At 35.5% G+C, this 18,883-nt stretch overlaps 2 protein-coding genes across 2 annotated transcripts in view; one reads left to right on the forward strand and one right to left on the reverse strand.

The window, feature by feature from the left end:
• The window catches only part of jeb (jelly belly), a 36,128-nt gene extending 27,931 nt beyond the window's left edge, over positions 1-8,197 (forward strand). The window contains exons 2-3 of the mRNA XM_017177662.3: positions 785-945; positions 1,082-8,197. Of these exons, the coding sequence (XP_017033151.1) occupies positions 785-945; positions 1,082-1,141 (221 nt within the window). The 3' untranslated portion in view covers positions 1,142-8,197. The remainder of the gene's footprint in view (positions 1-784; positions 946-1,081) is intronic.
• Positions 8,198-12,229: 4,032 nt separating this feature from the next.
• LOC108082383 (selenoprotein H) lies at positions 12,230-13,039 on the reverse strand. The gene has a single exon (XM_017177724.3). It carries the CDS (start codon positions 12,956-12,958, stop codon positions 12,509-12,511), a length of 450 nt encoding a protein of 149 aa, XP_017033213.1. The 5' UTR covers positions 12,959-13,039; the 3' UTR covers positions 12,230-12,508.
• Positions 13,040-18,883: the final 5,844 nt, after the last annotated feature.

Consider the following 18,883-nt stretch of genomic DNA (forward strand, 5'->3'; position numbering starts at 1 on the left):
GGAACAGTTTTTGGATGCAGCCAAAAATAGCACAGGAAAGTTTTGCAAGAGCAAAAGCGAAGCGCGGAAATAGCAATTGTGGAGGGGAAAAAGGGTTTGGGAAGGAAGGAAAAACCTATACGGACAACTTGAACAGCAAATCCCAATACACAAACATGCAACCAGCACACACACACACCCCAACACCGTCACCGACACACACATGTGGCAGCAAAACTAAACCGGAGGCGCCAACATGTCCTACAAGTGATTTATTTTTATGTATTTGTTGGTGGAAAAAGCAACAAAAAAAGAAAGCACAAGAGAGATGGTAAACGAGAATAGAGAAAATGCCACAAAAAAAAAAAAATAAAGTTTGTATTTCACTTGTTTTTGTTGTTCAATGGCGGTGGCGGCGTCGGTGCAAGCAAAGCGAAGCCAGCCAAGCCTGGATTTTCACCCTGGATTTTGTCCAACACACGCCTTTCGCCGACCAGTAAAGTAGCAGACGTGAAACTATTTATAGCAAAAGAAAAATCTGGAAAAACCAGCTAAGCGGCCGCCACACAAACAAATGCAGTTCTGGTAGGAAAATACTATCCATAGCATAGTTTTATGCGCGGGTATTCCCCCCTGCAAGTTGCAACATTTAGACGCAAATCATGGCAGACATTAGCGTGTGCAAAAGTTTTACCCTGAACGATTTATGGGCGAAGTTTGGGGGCTTCTTACCTGGGCTAAGCCATATACCCCAGCCTGACTGACTGTCAACCGTACTTACTTTGCTTTTTTGAATTATTTTTAGAATGCCCCACCGCCATGGATGGCATGGAGCGGTTCGCCTGCCCAATACCCGACCGGCAGGGCAGATATCGCTGCATAGACGATCATGTCCTGTGCGACGGCTTCATTGACTGTCCCGATGGCGAGGACGAGGACCGGAGATCCTGCATGTTCTACAAGACGGTGAGTTGGAAAGCATAAATAAAAGAAATAATCTAATAATGAAGGAGAAACTCAATATTTAACCATGGCCCACCCGGCGTATACGTAATTTCCTTTAACTAATCTTTATTTTCCTTTCTCCTTGACCTCTTTGCAGACGAAGGCTCACTTGGATGTGTTAGCGGATGCGTTACTGCGCTGGGCGCGAGGGCGTTAAGCTCCACTCCACCCACCAAACACACACACACACACCCTCTCAGACACACACCCACACACAACACACTTTAAAGTTTAAACATTAATGACAAAAGATTAGTTTTAACGTGTCCTTCCCTTCCCCAAGCAAAAAAAAAAGTCTATTAAGTTTAAACATTACTCGAAACGCACGACACACACACACACACACAGACTCCCGCCTGTCCTTTGACGAGAGAGAAAATCCAGAGGAAAAGTCCCAAGAAAATACAAGCCATAAGAAAACAAAAAAATAAAATACAGCAGCTTGCAAAAAAACAAAAACAAAAGACAAAGCTAAAAGGATTGCCAAGTAAGAGAACAGAATGCTATGATTAAAAATAACAAAATGAGGCAGCGGTTATGCTTAAAGGAAAGGTATGATTATTATTACACTATTATTATTAAAAAAATTTACTTAATGAAAGCCCAAGAACAAAAAGCAGTTATACATACTAAAGCTAAATTATAATTCCATAAAACAAAAAAGAAAAAAACAAACTAAAAATGGTAAAAAACAAGACAAAAGCTGTTCTTTTTTCATTTCGGAATTCGTTTCGCCAGGAAAACAAAATTGGGCCTAACTATTTTTAGTATACATTAAATACAAATATATTATAAATATATCTTACTATATGAAATATATATTTCGTGTACATTATTTAATTATACGTGTATTAAAGTTTAAATGTTAAATATAAACCAAATGAAATGAAATCAAAACGAAGCAAGCAAAAACGAAACGAAAATAATAATATGTAAAAGCGCGAGCAGCAGAAGAATGAAATTATATATACATATACACAGAACAAAAAGCCGATATTAAATATATATTAATAGTATACATATACCAATAACAAACAAATATACAATTGAAGGGGAAAATATTGCATTAGGTTTTATTGCTGATAACTGATAACTGAACAAGCTAACGAGTGCAATATAATATACTTATATACAATGCAATAACAGCCAGATTAGCGACATGAAAGCGAAACGAAAACAAAAACATTTACAACTTAGAAGAAGAGGCAAACATTTACATAAAGAAAAAGACTTGACTTCATTAACAAAACAAACTCCCTTCGTTTGAACCTGAACCTTTTAACCTCAGTTTAAACTCAATACTTAAAGTTTGTTGGCTCAGTGTTTGGTTTCTTCATGTGTGTAAATATGACTTTAGATTATCGTTTCAGTTTTGATTTGCATGTATGTACATCTCCACCCGATTTTGTTCTGTTCACGAGTGAAAAAAACAGTTCTCACGGAAATGGCAGCTATCTGTAGTTAAGTAAATTTATTTACATAATTAACGTATATTTAAATAACAATGGACTTATAAATATACATAAAACGATAAGCTTATAAGCGAAACGAGAAGCTTGTAAAAACGCTAACACTAACCCTAATCGAAACTGAACCCTTCTGGTTTTATCCCCGAGTCACTTTTATATCTATTCTATATGGTTTTCCTCGCTCTTCTCTCAGTCGGAAACGCGGAATTGGGAACTATTGGGGCCAAGTCCCAGCCCAAATCAATCAATTAAGAAATACAATCAAGCAAATTTTTAAGCCGAAATTTACGATACGAATAAAAAAGTGTTTAAAACGGTTGTGTATGCAAAAAAACAAATAAATAACAATGGGCAGAGAATTGCGAATTAAATAATACTAATGAGCGACCTCTGAAGCGATTTTCACACAATGCATTTCCCTCTGCGTTTCCCTCTGATAAAAAAACCCGATTTTCCTTGTTTTTTTCCTGCACGCAATCAGCTCACTAATTAAATGGATTTTTAATTTGCTTCCAGAGCCGTATATATAGTCTTTATATATAGTGTCCTTTCGTTCGTTTGCATGTAACCTGAACGTGTTTAATTATTTGAAAACGGAATAACATATGAAATTGCGAGCAATAAAATTTCATATCTTATACACAGTACGTCGTATAATAAAAAAGAGTGTAATTGAGGATACGTTTTACGAATAAGTTTTTATTTTACATCCCCTCACCTATCCTACCCCCTCCCCTCTCTCTCTATATATATATATCAACGATCTTCGTTATTAACCGAAAAGTATAAATGGGAGACAGCCGCCTTGGTGTTTTCTTTCAATTGAATTGATTCAGTAAAAGTATATGAAAAAAAATAAATAAATAACTGCAAAATAACCCACCTTTAAATATAAATGAATAACGACAACAATTTCTATACCAATACAATAATACTAAACGCCAGACAACGTGTGTATAACTCTAAGTAAGAACGATAAATACCATAACGAATACACTAATACACTGTATGTATATGCGACTTGTAATTGTAATCCTTGAAATTATGCACAAACGAAATCGAAATCCAACAACAAATGCGCACTAAAAAAATGAACAAGAACAAATGCCGAACAACTTGAAAAAACAAATCAAAGACGAAGAACAAAAACAAAACCATTTTAATCACACTTTTTGAACAACAACAATTGCGGTAAAGGTATAGAAAAATACACTCAGACATACACACAAATCTACATATATATTTTTGGCCTATTTTTCTATAATCCTAACAAAAACAAGAACGAAATTTTAAAGCAACAACAAGAAGAACAAGAAACCACAAGAAATCGAAGCAGACATAAGTTGGACTGTAAATAACGAAACCGGAAACGGAAATACCCAAAAGATTTTAATTTCCTAACGAAGATCGTTCAATGACGTTTCAATTATCCTTCTAACTCACTCTTATTATATCTTAATTTTAATTTCTATTCTATAAGAAGCTCCTTTCTAGCCTATTTGAAAAATAGAAGAAGATTTACTTCCTGAGTTAAGCCTGCGCCGTCAGCAAAAACAGTATTGTGTATAAAGTAACAATTTGTAAATAAACATATTACGATCTAAATTAGTGTTTTTGAGGTGTTTTAGTTCTACGCTTATAGAGTGTTTAGTTTTAAATTTATTTTTTGAATACCAAATAAAGAAAGAGAAGGGCAACTTTGCTAAAAAGCAAGAAAATAAAGCAAATACAGAATATTAAGCTGACAAAAAAAGAGAAGAAAAACAAAAAAAAAACACACACACACACACAATTGTTGAATGTTAAAAGAAGACATACACACACACACACAACCATAGGTACATACACACATATACAAGTATAAACATATATATATATATATAAGAATATATAGTACACTCGACACCCCTTGAACTTGTATTTATTTGTATTTGTATATTTGCAAAAGGTAAAAGAAAACATCAAAGAGAAAGATGGACAATTATAATTATGGGCAAAAACTAAAGATCTATAGATTCTCCATGATTTTTACCCCCCGTTCCTACTCCTCCTGCTCCTAATTAGTAATATATTTGCTGTAAATAATTTTGCCTGCCTCTTTTGTAACTCTCTGGATCCGTCTCTATGCCCCCGCTCTCCCACTGATGAGGTATCTCTTTTAGCCTAATTCCCCCCCTTTTTTTTGATTTACCAAAACAGTTTCTTAACTACTTATAATAATTAATTATATATTATACGAATATATGATAATGCAAGAAAAAGAACAAAAAAACAAGAAAATACACAAAAAAAAAAAACAAAAACGAAGACAAAGAAAAAATGGAAAACAAATACACAACTTAATATACACTGAAAACAAACCACAAACATGCATTTCTGATTTTTCTACCCAAGATTTCAGATTATAATTATTACTTTTTCTCAACAACAACAACACTCACCACCACCACAGCAGCAGCACACAAACAAACAGCAGTAAGTTTAAATACTAAATGCATGCAACTTAACTTAACTATACTACAATTGTTTAAAACATTGAGCACATGTTTACCTTTTGAGTTTACAAAATACTTACCCCTAGGGCTGAGTACTGAGTGCTGAGCCTGCTGAAGTGCACCTGAAACCGACCGCAAAGTTTGAGATTATGCCAGGAGAATCCTTGGGCATCCTTGAGAGTGCTGTGGGTAAGTTACTACCAGAAGCTCTCCCCTTAAGCTCTTCCACCTGGCGGTCAGAGAGCAACTTTTCAACATTGTCCAGCGAAAATAGCATTAATTTAAAATTATATTTCCCCAAAAAAGAAAATAAGCACAAAAAGTACTTGGAAGTTGGAGCATATTTTCGGTAAAGAGATTTTGACAGGACATTTGGGACACTGCTAAAGTGCAGTCAGCTAAGGAAAGAAACTATAATTAACCACTTATAAACAAAATATAAACATATAAATGTTAGTTAAATTAAGAGTAGAACCACACGAGAAAAAAAAACCTATATAAAATGTTGCTGCTTTTGCTGAGCACCAAGGTGTTGGCCATCGCTTAGAAGATTTATTCAAAACTTTAACCCTGAATATATATGGTACATGTATTTGATGTAGAAGAGATCCGTGTCTAGTAAAAGCTAAGATTAAACCTGGCATTTGTTGGAAAGTTGCTCTAAAAAAATAGATACAAGAATTGCTAGCAAAACATTTATTGCAAGGCATTGGAGGCTGCACGCAAACCCCTTAACAACACAGATATTTTTACGATATAGCAGCTATATATACATATATATCAGACTGGAACCTAAAGTGACCTTCAATGGGCATCAGGTGTTGTCTGCCATTGATTCCGGGCCAGCTTTTATGGCCACAGAAAGCCACAAAAAGCCGCACTCAATGCAAAAGCAACCCGAGCCACTGATGCAATTTAATGCCACTTTTATTCCGCTCACCGTAAGCTCACCTGGCGCACAGACAGGTGAGCATTTAATGCTGACCTACACAAAACGATGCAAGAACTCCTCTAATAAAGCCAACGGAAAGCCACCAGCAATACCAACTTCCACTGAGTTGCAGGGTTTTGTGTGCAAATTGCCGAAAATAAATTGTTTGTAAATGCAATTTCACCTGGACAAGTCCAGTGAAGAGTGAAGAGTGAAGAGTTATAGGAGTCTAAGGATATTTAAGGCAAGACAAGAAGGGGATTCACAGGCTTGGTAATAAATGCAAGAGCAACTATAAAATCTATTTAGTTTTTCCTGTTTACCTAATTATAACCCATTAGTTTCCCTATTATTTTGCTGTAGGCATTTATTATCCGCAGACTAATTGAACTCATTACTAACACATGAAACTCATTCGATTCATTAAAAATTACACACAAGTACACTCCACACCCCACACTCTACACAACAGTTAATTATGTTTGAAATTGAAACAATTAGCGGGACAAGTTATGACAAACAATTAGCATAAACAATTTTGCACTGTTGCACATTTTATGTGATAAATAATTATACCAAATCAAAACGAATTATATATATATATATATGTATTTGAATGCACCACAATTGCACTTAGCCAAAAAGCGTTATATGTATGGTATATTCTATATTTTATGTCGCTGTTGTACTAATTGCACTTGATTGAGAGAGCAGATCAGTCTTCCACGGCACCACGACCCCGAATTTCAGATACACCCAGTACAGTACAGTACAGCCAGGTACCCTGGATAAACCAGGTGGTACTTAACCCTTCGTTAGCTTTGGACGCACAGGGAGACGCCATATGTCTGTACCCGCAACCGGATCAGGAATGGCCAGTTTTTAAAATGGAATCAAAAGAGTATTTTCGAGCTATAAACGTATAAGTAGTCACAAGTACCTTAATGCAAATTGAATTGTGTGTGTGAGTCCGGCTACGGAAAAGCACCCACTTCAACTCCAACACTCGCACATGCATTTCCCTTCTAAAAAAAAAGAAAATATAAGAAAAGAAAAGAAAAACTTGAAAAGAAATGCACACAACACAATCAAGGCTTAGAAGCAATCCGTCCTTAACCGAAGCTTTTGAGCGGAATTTCCCACGGACACACCTTGGATAGGCGTAGAAACCAGACCCTAAAGCACCTCCTTAACCCCCTCACCACCCCCGCCCCCATTTCGACACTGACAAGCAAATGCACTTAAATCGTAATTGTTGTGATTATATAGCACCGCCTCAAAGTATGCACCAAGATTTTTGACAAATGTATTTTTGCACTATTTTTAAATGCACCAAAAAAAAAACCATATTAACTAACATTTAATGTATTTTAACTAAATTAGTTCTAAAACGTGTTTAAAAAACTATACGAAAACCCAAGAGAGGGAGTTTCCTTTAACGTTCTTTTGTTAACCAAATTATAAATTAAAGGCAAAAATCAAGAAAAGTCTGCGAAACATTTTATTCAACTGACGCAATGTAAATAAAGAACAAAAAGATGATAGAAACGAAGATGAAACAAGAAGTCTAGCAGAGTCTAAGTAATTTAGAAATTGTCACTATGTAAATAGACCAAACAACAGGAGACACACAAAACACACACACAGATGAAACGGCGACCGAGGAAAAGATGTTTTTAACTTTAATTAGAAAGTGTTTTATGTATGGTAACCCACGCAGGAAGTCCTACTAATAATTTCTAAGCCATTTAACTTGTAAATTATTATTATGGTTATAAATGTATAATGTAAATGAGAAGGCAAGGCAATGCTAGGAGGATTCCTTCCAGCGAGGGTGTGGAATATATATGGATTATATAGTATGTGCCAGGAGGACACCACCATCAGTAGCAACAACTACCAGATATATATATATATGTATAGATGTGTACATGTGGTATATATATGGTTATAAATTAAACCTACTTCAGTTTGCCCACGACTATATATATAGATAATATATATTTCCAAACTGGTGAACCAAAAAACAAGCTGGAAACGAGTTCAAGTAACGACAAAAAAATTAAATCCCAAAACAAATAGAAACCCTAAAATACACACAGAAACCCGTAATAAAAAAACCAATACAATTATTAATATTGAAATTTAATTATATGCGTTTGCGGCATAAGGAAAAAATGTATTACCAACAAAAATCTCTATATATATATATACACAACAAACTAATTTATGAGATTATATATATACATATGACAACAACAAAAGTATATGTAAAAATTAAATAAAAACGAAGCCTCAGTCAGTATAAAAAAAAAACACACACTGTTCTTTGTACATTTCATTTGGAACGGCAGACCAATTATTCCCATAAGAATTATTGCGGGAAAATTGTGAAAAGCGATTGGCTGCCTGGCTGCCAGACATCAGGTAAAATTGCCTTTTTGCATTTCAGATCATTTCTTACAGCAATTACGCGTTCCATGCAGCCTCTGAATATTCGAATATTTATAGAATGAAAAGTGGGGATAATGGTGACTTTTATTTGCCAGATTTTTTCTGGGCCACAAAAGAATTTTTGTTTAATTATTTTGTTCCTTAATTCGATCAAGCTTTATTTCATTTTTATTGGATGCATTTTATATTAATTTTTGAAGGGTGCATTGAGCACAATTGCTTTCAGTTGTTAACTAAATTATTGAATAATTTAAAAGTCCACCTAAAAAACCTTTTCCAACTCAATATATAAACTAAAATATTTCCTAAATACCCCTATTCCTTATCCTCAACAAAATAAACCCAAACAAACCCCCCTGAAGTTTAAGCTTTATTATTTTTTGGCTTGATCCTCTGATTACCCATTTTAATGTTCAGCTTAAGTCAGGCGTCAGGGGATCTTCCGGTAGCTACAGCTCAAATATTCTCTAAACAAACAGGTGTCGTACATTTTAATTAGTGTTTAACCAAAAACTAATTTCATGTTAATATCCAAAGTAACAATGTGGGCGCGAGCTCAAGGTCCTGGCGTTTGATGCAGCTCCCCTCGGAGGAGTTGGGCACCCCATTTTCCTGCTGCCAATTTCCGCTTAATTAGCCAGCTCCTCAGACTCCGTCTGGTTGTGGCTTCATCATCATCATCTTCGGTGCAGAAAGCTGTGGGGAAAACCGAACCTTTTATGACGGCCACGCATGTAAATAAAATCTCGTTTTCATCGGTGGGAAATAGGTTAAAGTTCATGAGGGCGTAGAAAATGGGGAAAAAAAGAAAGCAGGCCGACAGGCTGCCTGACCTTTCCATCCATATATCGCAGGAGCAGCGACTGGTTAATTAAGGTGTGACAAATGCAATCTGCAGACCAGTTAGGCGTGCAATCAGCCAAAGGCCAATCCGGGCGGCTCATTAAAAGGGGATTTCGCCGGGTTAGCACTCGTACGCCCTTATGGGTGCACAAAGAGAAAAAATTTCTATTTAATTCAAGTACCAAGAAATTTGTCTTGGCTTTACCAGAGTTTTGAGGTGAGGAAAATTATCTTTTTATAGGGAAATAATTTAATAGAAAAATATTAATCTCTTCAAAAACAAGGAGAAAGGTATGATATTCTCCTGGCAAGCAGCCACCTCTTACTCATCAATATCCTGTTTAGGCATTTTTTGATCAAGAAAGAAATGTTTTACGTATTTTAAAATATTTCTTGATTAAAAATAACCTTTTTAGAAGTTAAAAAATGGTTTTTAAATTTAAAAATATATTTTGAATGCCTAAAAATATTATGTTTCTATTAAGAAATAATTTTAAAAAATCTATAATCATACTTATATTTATATAAATAAACTTTAAATACTTTTTCTTATAAAAAATTGAATTTTAAACACAAAAAATTCCTTCAAAATACAATTTATTATACAAAAAACGTTAACTTTATCTTATTTTCTCATTTTCCAAATGTATTTTGAAACTAAAAACCTCTTTGAAAATCATAGTAAACTTTTTCTCCTAGTGCACGACCTCGACTAGGCGCGATAAAACAAATGCCAAAGCCTAAAATGGCAGCTTCTGGCATTTGCCATTCGCCTTCGCATCGCATCGCATCGCTTGTAAATAAATTGCCCTTAAATCCGGCTGCAATTTGTTGCACCCCCACGGATCACAGATGGGTATCTTGGTGTATGGTAGCTAGGAACTGGGGGTTATTGGATATGGGCTGTGGCAAAGATAGAGCGATAGATGGGATGCCGAACGTGCCCTGAATGGAGAGCACAGGAGCAGGAACCGGAAAGGAAGTGGAGCTGGTATTTGTGTATTGCAATTCAAAAATAACTACGCTTTGGGGTCTTATTTTATTTAGACTGCGTAGATTATTTTTACATCAGCCTAGGAATTCAGTGCAACTGCCAAAAGGAGTTTTTTCTATTTCTTTTCTTTCTTTTTTTTTGGCAAAGGACAACGCCCACTCTCCCTCCACCAGACTTGGCGCTCGCACACTCTCGCAAGCTCTAATGCAAAATGTTGCGGTCTGTTTCCATTAAAGCTCCTTTTACTTGGCTCTTGGCAGTCGTCCTGCGTTGTCCTTGGCGTGTGCGGTTTCCCCTTCGATATCCCAGCTGACAGCTGCCACATGCGGATGGGGCCCAGGATCCAGTGCCTCAGCTACCTCTAGTCCCCGTATCCATCCTTGTTCCCGTTCCACTTCCATGGCCACTCTTTTGGGCTGGACATTAACCCATTTCCCCAGACGCTAGCCCAATATATAAATTGTGACACGAGAGAAAATGTTCCGTTGACATTTCTTTGTGCGCGAGCGGGGCATAATAAAAAGTCTGTGGAAATCATTGGCCCGCTTTTCTCCTCACTTTACTGATGTCGCGGGGGAAAATGTCTTTCTGTCGCTCACTCATTCCGCATTTTATGATGTATTTTTGGCTGCTGCCTCTACCTCTGCCTCCATTTTTTACAGCCTTTTATTAATATTAATGATGTGCGCGGCACGGATGTTGCAAAATATGCTAAAAGTTGGCTTTATCCTCATGCCTTTGTCTGGCTTTATTACATACATTTTTTTCTCTTGTGCTTTGGTCAAGCTTAAACCGAGTTCCCTTGCTCAACGTGGCGTATACGTGATATTCAAATTAGTGCAGAGAAACATGACTGCAAGTCGGCCAGCATAACAGTCAATCAAAAAGCCATCTGCAAGCGAGTCTAATTTGCATGCAGAACCCAGGCAAAGGCAAAGGAAAACTCTGGCCAGAGTCAGCATTTCCACATTTTCACACAGACACAGCATACAGATGATGATTATTATCATCTAACTGGGGGGGGGAATGGATACGGCTAGTTCTGTTGTTTTCCCCGCTGCGATTGTAGTTTTAATGTCGGAATAGTACCCAAGTCCCAAGGGCCATTCCGCATCCCACTGCCTGCTGTATTTGTTATTGTCATTGGATGTTGGTTGTTGGCCCGCAATGTAATTTGGTCTGGATTTTCACGACTTGTTGGCTTTCGGGGAGGGGAGGAGAACGCATAGTTTGCAATGGGGAAATTTCAGCTGGCCCTAGTCGTTTGTTGTTTGCTGTTATTTTGGTTGGCCAATTTATTTATTCCTTCTTTTTTATTTTTGCTCTTGCCACATTGCAATTTTCAAATTTATCCGCAATATATAGGGATTTTTGGTTAGTCAGTTTTTTTTAGGGGAATATACCCTGGGTTAGGGGTTAGCTAGTTGATTGAGTAATTAATGTTTAATAATAATAAAATAATAGTATTAATTTGGTTTTGTTCATTTAGAGAACTATTAGAAACTCTCTAAAATTCTTTAATAGAAAATATGATCATTGTTTAAAGCTTATAAATTTGAATTATTTATTTCATTCATTTCTGTTTATTTTTAAAATATATGTAACATATTCTGGACCTTAGAAACTTGAATTTTCTTTATTTAATATATTTGTTTATTCTTTTTGGTAGTTTAAAAACATATTTTTTATACTTAAAACTTAAAAACCCTACGTTCTACAAGTTAAATTATTTATTTATATTTTTTATCAAGCTTTTATGATTTTATACTATCAAAATATTAAATTTTTCATGTAGTAAGAGTATTCATCCGCTGCCTTAGCTCTTCAATTTGCATCTGTATTGTTTTAAATTTAACTTTCAATTCAAATTCTATGGATTATTCGTTTGCTATAGTGTGAGTGTTTCGGTTATTTGTTGTGTCAACACTGAGAGAGCGAAATAGTGCCACCAGCATACCCCCTATACCCCCTACTATATACCCCGATTCTGGCACTTTGATTTCACTGGCAGACAATGGGACGTCGCTAATGTCCCCCCCAGGGCACACCAACATATAGATACATATTCTGCACCATATCTGCGGTGACTGCTGATGTGCGAGTATTGTATTTGGTTAATTATTCTGGTCGATTTAAGCGTTTAGCCGGTGAAAAGAGCTGTCAAATGTTGATGTGTTGTGATGGCAGGCAACAATAAGAGCAATTTCGCACAACACTTTCACGTGTTGGGGGATGCTGATGATGACGTCTCCCCAACAGGTTTTTCTTGGCTGATTGTTTACTTTTGCTTTCGGATTAGCCATTGTTATGGTAAACTTAAAATGTATAACGATGAATTTTACATTTCTTGTTCCTTGTTCTCGTCTGCATCCTCCTCATCGCTCAGGCCCACTGCCTTGTCGGGATAGAATTTCTTGAGAACCCTCTGCACATCGGGAACGATGGCTTCATAATCACTGGGGAACTTGTCCCTTCGAGGGGGACCCTTATCCAGACCCGACCAGATTAGGTGAACGGAGGTGCGGGCATTCTGGGAGAAACCAATCTCGAAGGCTCCATCCCGAGGTATAAGGCGTCCGTACTTGTTCTTCACCAGCTGGAACTTGCGCTCCGGAAACCTCTGCGTCAGAAAGGTGCAGCACTCATCGGCCTTGGTCTGGAAAATGGGACACTCGAGGGTATGCTCAATGTAGATCATGGAGCGATCCTTGGTGAAATGCTCATCAGAGGCCCAGTCCACCTCCTTTTTCTTTTTCGCGGCTCCTTTGCCCTGTTTTTTTGGCGGCATTTTAAGGCTGCCTCCTACTGAGGTGTTTCAAAATTTTGTTTACAAATAAAGACTGAGAGGCCAAAAGCCTGCTTAGCCGCTAACAATCTATTAATTAGTAATGGCCTTTTCTGATTGATAGATGGCTGGGCTTCTTTTATGATTTTCTGGCACAACCACGTACCGCGATCCATAAATCTCATTTCGTATTTCTCAAAATGCGCAGCGCTGTCCAGCAATACGCTAGCTTCGATCATTAGCCTGGCTATTTTTAAAGTGCCTGACATTCTCTCTTTCGGTTAAAGCCAACATCTTTTTGGGGACACGAACGAAGCCAAGAAGACTCAACAATTCGGTTGTTAATTTGGCTACATTGACTGACAACGCAGCCGCCTTTGAAAAAAATTAAAAAAACACACAAACGGCATCGAATGCACGGCCCAAATGTGATTCGGTAAATATTTTTCTTTCTATGAATATACGTATATATTATATATAGATTTGGATATATATATGTATGTACTGGGTACACATGTCCACAAAGCTCCGATATAGACGTCAATTTATGGCACTGTCTATATCCATGCCGAGCAGCTACTCAACAAATTCTGTGCATAACAATAATATATTGTCTGGCACAAACATGCATAAACAATAAAATGAAAACATACAAAAAGGCAAAGTATTTAAAGCAAATAATTTATAAGAGGATGGGTATTTGTTTAGTCAAGACTTTATTGATATCATTGAAGGGGGTTTTTAAGTAATTAAATTTGAAACAATAAGAGCAGATAACTGTTTAAGTACAGAAAACTCTAGCTTTTTAGGGGAATTAATTTAATAAAATTTATAAACCAAGATTGCTAACTTTAGAAAGCCGAAGAATGTATATCCTTGTAATTTAAATTGATCCTAACTTTGGCAAAAGTAAATTCATTTCAATTTGTAAAGCTCTTCTTTGGTGGTTTTTGTTTGTTTAACAAATCTTTAAGTTAAATTTAGTTGTTAAAGTTGTTAAAGAAATCAAATATGCTCATTTTTGGGGAAAACCCCAAGTTTAAAATAACTATAACTAACCCAAAAATGCATTAATTTCAGTTTGAAAAGCTTTTCTATGCTAGATTTTGTTAGATTAACAAATCTGCAAACCAAATTTACAAATATAAACACTTAAAATTTGTTCAATTTTTTAGCAATTTTAATGATGTTACCCCTTATAAAATTTTCAAAAAATTGAGTAAAATTTTTTTTCTTTTCCAGATATCCAGATCGACTGGGCTGTTGTTGCTGATCAAGAATATATATGATTTATAGGGTCGGAAATGATTTCTTCACTGTTTTTTAAGCTTCTGACTAAAATTATAGCACATTGCAAGGGTATAAAAAACATAAAATAAAATAAAATATCTCTCTTATTTTTTAAAAACTATAATAAACAAACATAAATAAATCTTGTATCAGTGGCATCCTTTATAAAGAAATCAAGTAATAATAATAATTTATGCGTATTATGAACTAGAAATATTTCTATTTTTATAATAAGTAGGCAGAACCCCAAAGTATCTTGTTATTTAAATGGAAAGTATTTATGTATAATTTTTTAACTAAATTTCAAATAATCATAAATTTCAAATATCTATATTTTTAAAACATAATTCAATTATTTTTTAATCTTAACTATAAATAATTGAATCTTAGGTAGTTAACTTAACTTAAACACTGATGATTTAAACTAACCTAACCTAACCTAACCTAACCTTGTTGCGTTAACTTTCATTCAAAAAATGTTTATTTATTTTACTACTATATTTTTTGTGGCATCTTTTGGGCTGAATTTGGAAGTCTTTGATTAAAATATAAAGTGAGGCATACTTTTGGGCGGGGATTATTGCAGGTCCACGTATTTTTCTTTTATTTTTCTGGTTTAAATCAAAAAGTAAAAAAATGGCCTACTTTTAGGCATTTTAAAATATAAGTTGGTCATTTTTGTGGCATCTTTTGCGCTGAATTTTGAAGTCTTTGATTAAAATATAAAGTGAGGCATACTTTTGGGCGGGGATTATTGCAGGTCCACGTATTTTCTTTTATTTTTCTGGTTTAAATCAAAAAGTAAAAAAATTGCCTACTTTTAGGCATTTTAAAATATAAGTTGGTCATTTTTGTGGCATCTTTTGAGCTGAATTTTTAAGTCTTTGATTAAAATATAAAGTAAGGCATACTTTTGGGCGGGGATTATTGCAGGTCCACGTATTTTTCTTTTATTTGCCTACTTTTAGGCATTTTAAAATATAAGTTGGTCATTTTTGTGGCATCTTTTGCGCTGAATTTTTAAGTCTTTGATTAAAATATAAAGTAAGGCATACTTTTGGGCGGGGATTATTGCAGGTCCACGTATTTTTCTTTTATTTGCCTACTTTTAGGCATTTTAAAATATAAGTTGGTCATTTTTGTGGCATCTTTTGCGCTGAATTTTTAAGTCTTTGATTAAAATATAAAGTAAGGCATACTTTTGGGCGGGGATGAATGCAACTTCACTTTTACAGTATGACAAGCACTGGTCCAAGTGAGATTCAATTTTTACAGTTTTAGAGCCACTGGACAGAAACTCCACTTGGGTCGCCTGGGGCCAGAAGTAGACGACCTACAATGGCCAGAATGTGAAGGAAGACACTTAATGTAATCGTACTGTGATGTTACTGCTATTTTTGTAATTGTGAAAATGCTAACCAATAAGGTTAGCCGGCGCGCCCGATTTAGGGCAGAATGATTAGATATTAAGGTCACAAAGGGGTAAATAGCACTCCGTATGCCTTATTAAATATAGTGCAAAAAAAAAAAAAAAAAAAAAAAGATTAACAAATAAAGGTTAATTACAAATATGTACATTTTAAAATTAATTGCAGTCAAACAGTCGATGTTTACAATGGCGTTCATTAGACCATGCAAATTTCCGAAAATTTCCATGCAATTTGCCTGCTTCTCAAATTGGGGTACCAGGCGAACAGAAACCAGCAGCAAGCAACTGAAAACTGTTATAAAAAATCCAAGTTTCTAACCATTTAGGAGCAAGCGAAAGTAACGGCTGTTTTCCCAAAATGCAGGCAGCTCAGAGAGGGATAGCAAGTGTCCAAAAAAGAAGAGAGCAGACAACACAGAGTTGTATTTTGGGAAAGAAGCTAGGTTTGAGTCTCCGCTGACTTTCGCTTGCTCCCATAAGGTTCGAAACTTGGACTTTTTATAACAGTTTATACCAGTTTTCAGCTGCTTGCTGCTGGTTTCTGTTCGCTTGTTACCCCAATTTGAGAAACAGGCAAATTGCATGGAATTGTCGGCAATTTGGATGGTCTTCTGTAGGGATGTTGTTGTAAGAAGGTTGTTGTTGCCATAAGCTGTTGTTGTCGGCAACAAATAGGTATAAATGTATAAAATGAAATATAACAGTTTATACCAATTATTATTTTTGCCCAAATGTTTTTATAACAGTTTATACCAGTTTTCAGTTTCTTGCTGCTGGTTTCTGTTCGCCTGTTACCCCAGTTTGGAAAGTTTTGCTCACTTGCATCAGTGATGCTCATCTGTATCAGTGATGCTCATCTGCATCAGTGATGCTCATCTGCATCAGTGATGCTCTATTGGGACAAAATGCATCTCTCTAACTGCCAGTGATGCTCATCTAGCTATTTTGCATTATTGGGACAAAATGGCATCTCACTAACTGCCAGTGATGCTCATCTAGCTATTTTGCATTATTGGGACAAAAAGACATCTCACTAACTGCCAGTGATGCTCATCTAGCTATTTTGCATTATTGGGACAAAATGGCATCTCACTAACTGCCAGTGATGCTCATCTAGCTATTTTGCATTATTGGGACAAAATGGCATCTCACTAACTGCCAGTGATGCTCATCTAGCTATTTTGCATTATTGGGACAAAATGGCATCTCACTAACTGCCAGTGATGCTCATCTAGCTATTTTGCATTATTGGGACAAAAAGACAAAATGGCATCTCACTAACTGCCAGTGATGCTCATCTAGCTATTTTGCATTATTGGGACAAAATGGAATCTCACTAACTGCCAGTGATGCTCATCTAGCTATTTTGCATTATTGGGACAAAATGGCATCTCACTAACTGCCAGTGATGCTCATCTAGCTATTTTGCTTTGATGTTTCTTTCATTTTCCACCGCAAGAATGCCCTTCCATTGAGCCTGTTTAAATTATCCCACCCAAAAAAAACCGCATGCTCCTCATAACTCAAAAATAACAAATTTTTTAAGGTTTATTATTTATTTCAGCTTTAAATAAATAAAAGAAGAAAAGGTGAGGCATGTGGGAATGTCGGAGGTCGTTCCCAGTGGTTTCGACTCGGTCTTGGTGGCACTTGGTCCACTTCTGATCCTCCTCGTCCTGATCCTCCTTGCCAACGCTCTTTGTCTCGCCTTTGGCACCCGCTTTCAGTTCCTGGCAGCTTGCTGCAATTAAATTTAAAAAAAGGGTGCGATTTATTTTGATAATTTTTCAGAAACGAAACTAATTTCAGGTTCATAACAGCCAAAAATGCATGAAATTCAATTCGGAAAGCTGTTCAGAATTGCCTTTTCTAAGCCTAACAAAACTGCATACTACGTTTAGGGTTCTTTTCAATTTCATTTTTTCTCAATTTTTTAGAATTTTAATGATGGTACCCCTTACATATTTTTGCAAAAATGGTGCGATTTATTTTGGGAAAAAAACGCATTTTCAAATGTTCATAACTCAGCCAAAAATGCATGAAATTCAATTCGGAAAGCTGTTCTGAGTTGCATTTTCTAAGCCTAACAAAACTGCATAATACGTTTAGGTTTCTTTTTTCTCAATTTTTTAGAATTTTAATGATGGTACCCCTTACATATTTTTGCAAAAATGGTGCGATTTATTTTTGGGGAAAATAACTAATTTTCAAATGTTCATAACTCAGCCAAAAATGCATGAAATTCAATTCGGAAAGCTGTTCAGAATTGCCTTTTCTAAGCCTAACAAAACTGCATACTACGTTTAGGGTTCTTTTCAATTTCATTTTTTCTCAATTTTTTAGAATTTTAATGATGGTACCCTTACATATTTTTGCGAAAATGGTGCGATTTATTTTGGGAAAAAAACGCATTTTCAAATGTTCATAACTCAGCCAAAAATGCATGAAATTCAATTCGGAAAGCTGTTCTGAGTTGCATTTTCTAAGCCTAACAAAACTGCATAATACGTTTAGGTTTCTTTTTTCTCAATTTTTTAGAATTTTAATGATGGTACCCCTTACATATTTTTGCGAAAATGGTGCGATTTATTTTGGGAAAAAAACTCATTTTCAAATGTTCATAACTCAGCCAAAAATGCATGAAATTCAATTCGGAAAGCTGTTCTGAGTTGCACTTTCTAAGCCTAACAAAACTGCATACTACGTTTAGGGTTCTTTTCAATTTCATTTTTTCTCAATTTTTTAGAATTTTAATGATGGTACCCCTTACATATTTTTGCAAAAATGGTGCGATTTATTTTGGGAAAAACTCATTTTCAAATGTTCAGAACTCAGCCAAAAATGCATGAAATTCAATTCGGAAAGCTGTTCTGAGTTGCCTTTTCTAAGCCTAACAAAACTGCATACTACGTTTAGGGTTCTTTTCAATTTCATTTTTTCTCAATTATTTAGAATTTTAATGATGGTACCCTTACATATTTTTGCGAAAATGGTGCGATTTATTTTTGGGGAAAATAACTAATTTTCAAAGGTTCATAACTCAGTCAAAAATGCATGTAATTCAATTCGGAAAGTTGTTCTAAGTTGGTTATTCTAAGCTTAACAAAACTGCCTACTTAGTTTTGCTTTAATACTTACCTGTAATTTTTAAATAATTGTTTAAACAAAAATGAGCAAGAAACTAATTTTCAAAGGTTCACAACTCAGTC

The sequence above is a fragment of the Drosophila kikkawai genome, chromosome 2R, assembly GCF_030179895.1.
Source record: "Drosophila kikkawai strain 14028-0561.14 chromosome 2R, DkikHiC1v2, whole genome shotgun sequence".
Lineage (NCBI taxonomy): Eukaryota > Metazoa > Arthropoda > Insecta > Diptera > Drosophilidae > Drosophila > Drosophila kikkawai.